We start from the raw sequence: 10,700 nt of genomic DNA, 5'->3' as shown, positions 1-10,700 counted from the left end.
TTGTTTCACCATTATATGTTTTTCTTTTTATTTTGATACTTTTGCATGAAATTTTGTATAAAAAATTTAAAATATTGTTAAAAAAATAAAAAATATTTTGTCTACATCAATTTGAGAAATTTCATAGGTTGGTTTTGCGATTGGTTGGTAAGAGGTAGATTTTTTCTTTTGGAAAAAGTCCAACATTGACCAGCAGCTGAATCAGTCGATAGCTTGAGAAATATTTTATTTTAAAGAAATAATTAAAATCACAAATCCCTTTCAAACTTTTTTTTTTTTTTTTTCTGAATGTTGCTTAAGAATATTTCTTCCATTTTTTTAAGTGTAGTTTATCTAATTTTGGATATGAAAAAAATGATAATAAGGTCTATGGAACCTTAATATTCATAAGATTTTTTTTATTATAAATTTAAAAAATAAATGGATGTAATACGATCTAAATTGTACTCTGGATTAAAACTTATCGAATGGTTCAAGCAGTTTGCACGTAAATTTCATGACGTCATATATATATATATATATATATATATATTAAAATTTAATAACTAAATTACATCAAAATTTTAAAAATAGATCAATTTTAATTTTACAAATTTACGAACTAAAAATACATTTAATTTAAAAAATATTTATATAAATTAACTAAATATCAGATAAATAGTAAGAAATATAATCGAAAAAATTCTTTAAAAAAAAGAATGATAAATAAAATTACTACTTTTAAGACAATGATTATATATATATATATATATATATATATATATATATACTTTTTAAATAGTTATTACGTGAATAAGTTTATTATTATTTAAGATAAACATATACAGTAAAAATACATAGTAATGGAATAATAAGGAACAATAATATATTTTTTATTTTTTATACCACATCCTTATCCACACCCATGTTTTCTCTTTAACTTTTAAATATTACATATAATTATTTATTTTAATTCTATTTTGTTTAACTTGTTATTTTTTTAAGATATGTGGGATATCCGAAAATTAACTACTATTTTTTCTGTTCTATTTAATAATTAATTAAATAAGGAATTATGTCTAAGTAAATTATTTTATTAAAATTTTTAATCGAAATATTTTTAAAATTTTAATTCACATAATTATGTTTTTCTTCATAATAAATGGGATGAATTTTATTTTTAATCTTTCTTTTATCTCTTTTATTATAATATATATATATATATATATATATATATATATATATATATATCGATTTGTTCAAAATAACTTTTGAACTTTAATTTTATTAAATTATTTAATAAATTATCAGTATTTTAATAAATAAAACAAGACAAGATAAAAATAAACATAAGTATTTAAAAAAGACAACCCGATACATACTTATCCATTTAATCTTATTTACCTATATAATTAATGCTTAGTAAAAAAAAATCAAATATTACTCGTATAAGTATTCATACGTAGTTTATACGAATTTATTAATGGATTTATTTATCAATTTGGAATTAATTTAAATATTAAATCCCAATTTATACTTTAAGAATGTATAGATATAACTTTTTTTTTTATTACAAAGAATATATATTTGTATCTTAATTATGTGATGTAAAAGAAAATGAAATTTAACAAGGGGAAAATACCACGTGACTGTATAAGTTGAATTTTAAATAAAATATATATATAAAATCTGAGAACTATGTTCCTAACAAAAACGGCAAGAGTCTCTGATCTCACTCCATCACTAACTAGGACTCATCAGCAATGGCAATGACAACACACTGAACACTGTGTTCAACCCTCTTCTCCACCGTTCCTCAGTTAAAATATCAATGGCGTTCCATAGAGCCCCAAAGCCAAAACCTAAATCCACGAGATCCCCAATATTGCTTCTCGTGGCAGCAGTGACAGCAATCGCGCTCCTCTTCCTCTTATCCTCTCTGCTTTCCACCACCGCCACAAAACCCAGCCTCTTTCAACGACGCCAACAGCACTTCGAAAAGTACCTCTATTGGGGCAACCGCATCGACTGCCCGGGAAAACACTGTGGATCTTGCGAAGGTTTGGGTCACCAAGAATCCAGCCTCCGGTGCGCCCTCGAAGAAGCCATTTTTCTCGGCAGGTACTTTCCCATCTCGCAAATTCCCTCACTTCCCATTTCAATCTGTTGTATTGCATTCCTTTCCAATCACATGCAGTTAGTTAGTTTGTTACTTTAAATTTGGGTTAATCACCGTTTATCGATTTGAATTTGGATCCTCAAAGTGTGAAAACTTTCACATTAATCCCTGAACTAAAGAAGTTCAAAATAAGTTCATAGAATGTGAAATGAGTTTATAAACAAATGTTATTATTATTGTAGTGGCGTCAGTCCCATGAGAATGTTTTTGTCATAAACTTGCCTAAAATCCACTCCCGGAAAATGTTGTTTCCTGGGATTGTTAAACCCCAAACCAAATATGGAAACATAGTTTCCCAATCTCAAATTCCTGAGAAACTTCCCGTCTTCCAAACGCTCCTAGTGTGACTTTATTTGCTAAACATATGTTAATATTATTATTTTAGTCACATGACTGTTCAATTTTGAACTAAAGTGATTGACAGATTAAGTTTTGTTAGATAATCCCCGTTAGTAGTTAGTTAAATTGTTTCAAGAAATACAAGGTGTTATTTTGATGGGTCGGCAACTAAGTAGGTCCATTGAAGGTGGGTTATGCTATTAGACCAGTAGCTGTATATAAACAGTAATAGGGAATGAGAGGGATGACATCTTGTCCATTGTGAAAGACTTTATGCCTTTGGGTATTGGGAGGTGCTAGACGCTCAAAGTAGTGCAGGTTAAACACTGTATTGAGGAGGGCAGAAATCCTATATTCTTTCTAATAAGATACCAGAATTCCATCACTCTTTTAGGTCTTTTCTGAATAAAATGCTCTATAAGCACTTTTACACCAAAAGGATTAAAATTAATTGAGCTTATCTCTTAAATTAAAAATAACTTATGCGCCTTAACTTTTAAAAAAGTTATGTGAGAGAACTCCTGTAAAAGTTTCTTTTATTAAAAGTGAGAGTGTTAAATCACTATGTAAGAAGTGAGAGTTGTTAGTAAGAAATTCAATTCATTTTAATTATTCTTTTACAATATCTTATGGAGAAATTTATTCAAATAAACCTTTGTTACGAGTTTGTTCCTTCTCAACAACAGTATTTAAGCCAAGTTGATGGTTTTGTCTTCAGTTTTCAATTTAATTTCATTTTACTTATTTCTCTGTTTTCTCTTCTTGGATTTCTATCATGTGTCATTACATTTACTGAAACAAATCTTACGGATGCAGTAATTCATTAACAATGCCTTTACTTAAGGAGTGTAATTATGATTTCGATGAATTTTGGCCAAGAGAGAGTGTATTGCTAGGGACAGTAACATAAAGCCTTATTTGTAATTAATACAACTGAAAGGACTTAATTGCAAAAAACAAGTAAAGTTGTTATGTGGTGATTGCAGAACTTTCGTGATGCCATCGAGGATGTGTATCAATCCCATACATAACAAGAAAGGCATTCTTCACCATTCCGCTAATGGTAGCTCTGAAGAACTGTGAGTTGCACCATTATTGCTAGTATATGTGTCTATTACACCTTTCCATTGCAATGTTGTTTGATGTAACTGGTCTTTTTTTTTTTCCGTTTAATGTGCTAGATGGGATGCAAGTTCTTGTGCCATGGACTCTTTATATGACGCAGAACTTATGTCAGGTACTGTTCCTGTGATTTTTGACAATTCAAAAGATTGGTATAGGGTTCTATCAACAAGCATGAAGTTGGGAACCAGAGGTGTTGAGCATGTGGAAGGAGTTAGCCGTTTCGAACTTAAAGAAAATAGCCGCTACTCTGATATGTTGCTCATAAACAGAACTGCAAGTCCTCTTTCTTGGTAGGTTCTAAATGGAGAATTATGGCTGATTTATTTTAGGGTAAATTATGCTTTCAAACCCTATAAAATAAGAAGGTTAATAAAATCATCCTCAAAAAATATTTCGTATCAGTTTAGTCCCTATAGAATATCATTGTAGTGTTTGCGGTCCTCATCGTTAATGGCTGTGGTCGGAAACATAATGTGGCTAATGGACTCTCCCTCTCTTGCCACTGGCACCCGCAGTTCCTCGACCTCTGGTCCAAATCTAACCATGATTACGCCATTGTCGCTGTCTTTGACACTAGTGTCTGGCTGGAGTGGAACAACTTCTCTGATTTGAAACTCAGCCCTGTTCCCTACTGCTGAAAAGGTGTGGCCGAATTTGTTTGTGCAAAATTCTCTCCCAAAAACTGAAAGTGCATGGTCATCTACGCCAAATTCTTCTCCAAGGTCACCAAGCAGGCGCATCCCCTCACTATGGTGGTGGCCACAATACCCACACTGCAACCATCACCACGGCCCACTACACCTTGTAAGCCTACATGCGGAGGCACACTTCAGGAATCATGGAGGGCCTTGCGGTATTACCTCGAGCCAATAACAATTGGATCCCATGTTGTTTCTAGAGGAGTGTTCATGTCTTCTTCTGCCTGCAACAACAAACCAAGTGAAATGTTAGTGATCAATCTCACTTTGTGGTTAACAAACAATGGGAGCAGGCACCTTTGTTTGTGACTTCTAGGCAATGGTTGGTGGTGAAGAAAGCTGGTGGTTATGGGAATGATTCTATAAAACGTAATCTCCAACAACGGTGAAGGACTTTTGTGAGATTGTGTTAGCAATGTTATGTTTTTTTCCACCACCGTTAACATTGAGAGAGGACCACAAAAATATGTTTACATTTCATAGGGACTAAACTAACAAGAATGTTTTTTGAGTACATTTTTGTTAGTTTCCCCATTTGACAGGGACTGCAAGCATAATTTACACTTTATTTTATTACATTGCAAAGTAAGGTGGTTTGTGTAGCAGGTAAGTTGGAGGAATGAATCTTATCTTGGTTTTTAGTCAATTTATGTAAGTCACAATACTAATTTCCTTTTAGCTGGGGAGTAAAATGCAATTTTTGTATATTCAATTGGTTATACCTTTCAAGACGCAAGTATGATCATGATAGTCCATATTTGCACGTTTTATGTAACTGTGACCTTTATGATGTTTCTCATTCCCATTAAAGTGTCTTCACCTTCAGTTCACATTGAAATGTTATATGTCTATTTAGTTAGTGTATGTTTTCTTGTTTAAGGAATTCCATTTAAACTTGTAGGAGTGCAGAACTTTTTTTGATAGGAAGTTAAGAACTTCTGAGCTATTAAAACTGATGTACATGAGTTTAAAATGTGCCCAATGTGGTTGACTTTGAAGTTTTAATTGTATCACATCCCAACCAAGTAGATTTATGACTCTTGCCTTGGAATAACTGCCATAATGATGCCACCATGTAGATGATTTCTCATAAAGTTAATTGTTATATACCTTGGAAAGATATTTTTCTTTAAGTTATGTCCATTTTTTGAGGTTCTAATGACTTCCCAGGTTTATGGAGTGCAAGGATCGAAACAATCGCAGTTCTATATTGTTGCCATATTCATTTCTACCCTCAATGGCTGCTGGGAAACTTAGAGAAGCAGCAGAAAAGGTCCATCTACTACGTACTCTTTTAAAGTTCCTTGATATTTTCATCAAAGGTTTTAATAATTTGTTTGGAGATGCAACTGCTAGAACATTGATATTTTTTGGTCTTCCATGTTGGATTGGGATATATTGTATCAATCAGAGCTTAAATTAGTTATTTCAAGGGGAAATGCTGGGCTAGGCTCTCATGCCTTTATGTTTAGTAGATTAAATGAAGGTTGTAGACTTGCACTCTAGAGGATTTCTTGAGCCTAACCTTGAGCATGTATCCTTTTTTTTAGCTAGCTTGTTTCATGTCAGCAACAAGTGGACTTAACTAAAGAGAAACTAACTCTGCGTTATGTGTAACTTTTAAATGATATATAACTAATTTGACTAGGCATAAGCATAGAGCTTCTGGTTTCTTGATTGTTTCAACAAATTACTTAATTGATCATAGAAAATTTCATTTGGAAGCACAACATGGTTAACATACTATTTTCTTGTTTTTCGTTTGTATGTTCATTATACATATTTGTTGAGTGAGGAAAAATATTTTGTTGAGTTACAAGGAGATATTGTAATTATTACGTGTGATACTCTAGGGGATACTAGAAATCAATGTAATCATTACTCCTTGGGTAGAGTTCTCTCTCTCTATCTATCTACCTATCTATATGTATATGTATGTGTGTGTGTGCGCGTATATATCCTCATGTACTGACTTACATTGAATCAATTCTATCAAAATCTTTTTTCCTCTCATATAGCACTCTTTTCAAGTCGGTACCGAAGCTCCTAACCTCCGGACTCTGCTTCCACATCTTATTCTTTATCCCTTATCTGCAGTTCTTTTTTAGGGTTGCTTGAAGTGCACCCATCTTTATTTTTTTGGGTTGCTTGAAGTACTCCCAAGTTGTATTGTGGACTTTATTTAATTTTCACCACCCTTATCACCATCTTCTTTGCCACCAAAGAATCTTATGACTAGTGACCACACCAAAAGGTTGACCACCTCCTGATTACAAGCCATCAGAGCCGTGCTGCCAACAGAGACCAAAAACGCTCACTTGCACAATTTCTTCTCATGCAGAAAACCCAAACACCATTGTTTTTCTATGTGTGCAAGTGCCTCCTGTTGCCCTGTTGTAACAGTTCTAGACCTACCACTATTTGGTTCTTTTGCCTTTGTTTTGCATGTCTCTAGTTTGAAAGAGCACTGATCATGACGTTGTTCAAGTAGTCATCCCATGCTTGATTTGGTATCGATAGTCAAGGTGACCATACCCAGTTTATGAAGCATTCCTTAGAAGGGAAACTTACTCTACTTTTGTTTTTGTGGATGACATGGTTGTTGGATGAATATGAGAAATAAATCGATAAACTTGCTGCTTAATTCGAGGTGAAGAATCTTGGAAAATTAAAGCACTTCATTGAGATTGAAGTTTCCTGTGCAAAGAAAGATATTTTTATCTTCTAAAGAGAGTATGTGTTTGATCTTTTATTAGAAATAGGTAAGATTGATTGCATGGCTACTAGAGTTCCCATAGAAAAGAATTGTGGAATTGAGAGTGATGAAGGTAGTTCTAGGGTGAAAAAAGGGTCAATATCAGAGGATTGTGGGGAAGCTCAATTACTTAGCCCACATTATAGCTGACATAGCTTATGTTGTGATTGCAGTTAGTTGGTTCATGCATGATCCAAGAGAGCGACATTTACAGAATTTGATGACAAGTCTGGGAAGGAGATTCTTCCTCAAGAGAAATTGGAAAATGATATACGAGAGTGTATACTGATAAAATTATGCAGGGTTTATTACACATAGGAGGTCCCCTTAGTAAGTTGCATGTTCCTGGGTGGAAATATGCTGACATGGAGAAGTAAATAAATAAAATGGGGTTTGTGAGCTTTTATGATTGAAAATGGTTTTGAATGATCTTAAAATGACATTTGAAGAACCTGACTCTATGTTGTGATAATAAATCAACTATTAGCATTGCTCAATATCTAGTTTAGTATGATAAGATTAAACACGGTGAGATAGACCAACACTTTATTGAAGTAAAATTGGATAATGGTCTTATCACTACTTACCTCCCATTTGGGTTTCAACTAGCAAATTTATTTACAAAGAGCCTTTCCATAGAACGATTTCATGATCTCTCATGCGAGCTTGAAATGATAGATATCCATTTAAGAGCTTAAGCGGGAGTATGGACTGAGGAGAAAATATTTTGTTGTGATATGTAATTATTACAAATGTGATTGTACTCATTACTCTTGGGTGAGTAGAGTTTGATATTTTATATATATATATATATATATATATATATATATATATACACTCTTGTCCTGATTTACATTGAGTCAATTCAATCAAGTGTAAATATGAAAAGTATGTGGCTTATCATTTCTCTTCTATATGGCCAGGGATTTGAGATTTATTTGTTGTGTTGGAGAATACTTTTTGGACACTGGGTAAGGGAAATAGTATTAACTTATAGAATAATCTTTGATGTTCCTCTAGAAGCATATCTAATTTGGCTTGAATGCCTCTTCAAGACAGAATTAAAACAGCTCAGAGAAACCATTAACGAGGGAGGGTTAAAATTGTCTAATAGTGCGACTTTCGTGCATCATACAAAAATTGATGGAGGTTAAGCAGTTGACGATTTGGCGTACTGTGTATACAATCATTGAATATAAGTGAAAATTCTCCAATCTATTTTTCTGCAGTACGTGATTACAGGATATTATGTTTCGCAAGTCATCAATTTCCTTAGACGATGATCCACGTAAGCTTGCATTGAAATACCTCCACTTATAATAAGGATATAGATTTGAGAAATGATTATTGAAATTTATTTATGCACCAAGAGATGACAATTTGCTTGGACTATCCTATAAATTACAAAACTTGTAATGCATGGTTTATTTTTAAATCTGTGACATTGCAATAAAGCAGTATGTCTTTGTTACACATTTTAATTTTTTATCACACTCTTGTTCACAGATCAAAGCATTACTTGGTGATTACGATGCCATCCATGTTCGTCGTGGGGATAAAATAAAGACCAGAAAAGATAGATTTGGTGTAGCGAGGAGCCTGCATCCTCACCTTGATAGAGACACCCGGCCAGAGTTTATTATTTGTAGGATAGCGAAGTGGGTCCCACCTGGAAGAACCTTGTTCATTGCTTCAAATGAAAGGACTCCAGGGTTTTTTTCACCACTTTCTGCCAGGTAACTATTCTCACGATCACACTGTGTGGTAAATGGGGAGGGGATTCCTATGCAATAATTTCCTTTGCTTCAGAAATCGTACAGGATAAATTAACAATAATTAAAATGTGTTAAATATGTTTTTTATTTGTAAATTATTTTTAAAAATTGTGTTTCGTTCTTAAACTAGATATATATTTTGTTCCTACATTTTATGAAAGTTATCGAAACATCGTTTCCGGCAAATGGAACGTTGAATGTTTACCATGTGACAAACGTAACATCTCGGTAAACTATAATATAACCTTCAAGTGACGTTTGTTGGGAGGATATTTTACATGATTTTTACAAAGTGCAAGGGTGAAATAGGTATATATTTAGTTTAAGGATGAAACACAAATTTTAGTTTTTAAAAATAGTTTGTTAATGAAAAATACATTTAATCTTTAAAATATTTAATGTTTAATGCTATATGAGGCTGACCCTGGTTATTGAATAGTCATGGAAACAATTCCCTAAGTTTGTCATTTATTTTCTGCAGGAAAGTTGTGTTGTTTTTAAGTTAATGTCCAGATTGAATGAAAACAAATTGCAATAATTATCAAGTAGAACTTTATACTGTTTATGACTCAATTGCAGGTACAGAGTGGCATATTCATCAAACTATAGCCATATATTGGAGCCGTTAATTGAGAACAATTATCAATTATTCATGATTGAGAGGCTTATAATGATGGGTGCTAAAAAGTTCATTAGGACGTTCAAGGAGGATGAGACAGATCTTAGCCTCACTGATGACCCCAAAAAGAACACTAAACTTTGGCAGGTACCTGTTTATAATGCGGATGAAACATGCTGACGACCACGGTAAATTAAAAATTACTTGCATCCCCAAAATTTTTAGGAAGAAATTCTTCAATGGAAGAAATGATAGGTGTTGATTAGTTTTTGTTGTAAATTATGATGTTAGCTACGTTAAAAATTCCATTAATTAATTCATTAAATGTATGTACTTGTCTCATAGTCAATTTGATCGGGTTTTTTTCACTTGTAGCCAAATGTGCCTTGTTAATTACGTAAACAGGTAGATTTTTAAAAAATTACAAAAAAAAGACAAGTCGTGAAGTCCCACACGATTTCAGAAGAAGATATCGTGTTCCCAGCACCTTTTTGCTTGTTGGTCAATTCGTCAACTTCAAAGTCGTGAGGATCTGACACGCTTTGAAGCTGAAATCGTGTAATCAATTACAAACATGATAAATATGGTTCTGAGTTTTCATAATCGCTTATGACGACCTTGTAATTTGATTACAAGAGAGTTTTTGTCGTTGAGGAGTTTTTGTAATCAATTACTAATTAATTATAATTGATTACAACACCAATTTTGGTTTAAAATATTACATAACATTGTAATTTAAAGTAGTCACTCCAAAGTGAATGGTCTGAGTTGGACGAAATTAAAATTTTGTTGTAAGTAAATTTAGAAGATATGATCATTTTATAAAATTATTGATTAATAAAAGAAAATACAAGAGTGAATTTTAATACAAGATTGTTAAAATTACAAATTCATAGACATCGACTCCTATGATGACTTTTAGTTTGATAGTAAGATCATTTTTTCGGTTTATTCGGAATTGGTTAATTCATTTTATTACGAATTCCAGTAATGTTAAGTCGTCTAGATGTCTTACGTTGTGTTTGAGAGTCTGGTATGAAATTTGGACTAGGTTGACCAATAGTCTTCATTGTGTAGTGGATGAAATTGGACTTCATAAACTTTATTTATCATATAACTGTACACTGGATCGATACAATCCGTTATAGGTAGAGATGTCAAAATGAGTTTCAATCCATGAATCAACCTAGCTCACCACGGGTTCAAAATGGGTTGAAAAATTCAGTTTTTT

General features: G+C 32.6%; 1 protein-coding gene across 1 annotated transcript; it reads left to right on the top strand.

Annotated features, from left to right (window-relative positions):
- The first annotated feature begins 1,690 nt into the window (after window positions 1-1,690).
- LOC114192550 lies at window positions 1,691-9,837 on the top strand. The gene is made up of 6 exons (XM_028082302.1): window positions 1,691-2,100; window positions 3,484-3,576; window positions 3,679-3,912; window positions 5,491-5,593; window positions 8,582-8,811; window positions 9,430-9,837. Exons 1-6 carry the CDS (start codon window positions 1,811-1,813, stop codon window positions 9,647-9,649), a joined length of 1,170 nt encoding a protein of 389 aa, XP_027938103.1. The 5' UTR covers window positions 1,691-1,810; the 3' UTR covers window positions 9,650-9,837.
- Window positions 9,838-10,700: the final 863 nt, after the last annotated feature.

The sequence above is a fragment of the Vigna unguiculata genome, chromosome 7, assembly GCF_004118075.2.
Source record: "Vigna unguiculata cultivar IT97K-499-35 chromosome 7, ASM411807v1, whole genome shotgun sequence".
In the NCBI taxonomy this organism is placed as follows: Eukaryota; Viridiplantae; Streptophyta; class Magnoliopsida; order Fabales; family Fabaceae; genus Vigna; species Vigna unguiculata.
Note: the sequence above shows the minus strand (reverse complement) of the source record. Positions and strands in the feature narration are given on the sequence as shown.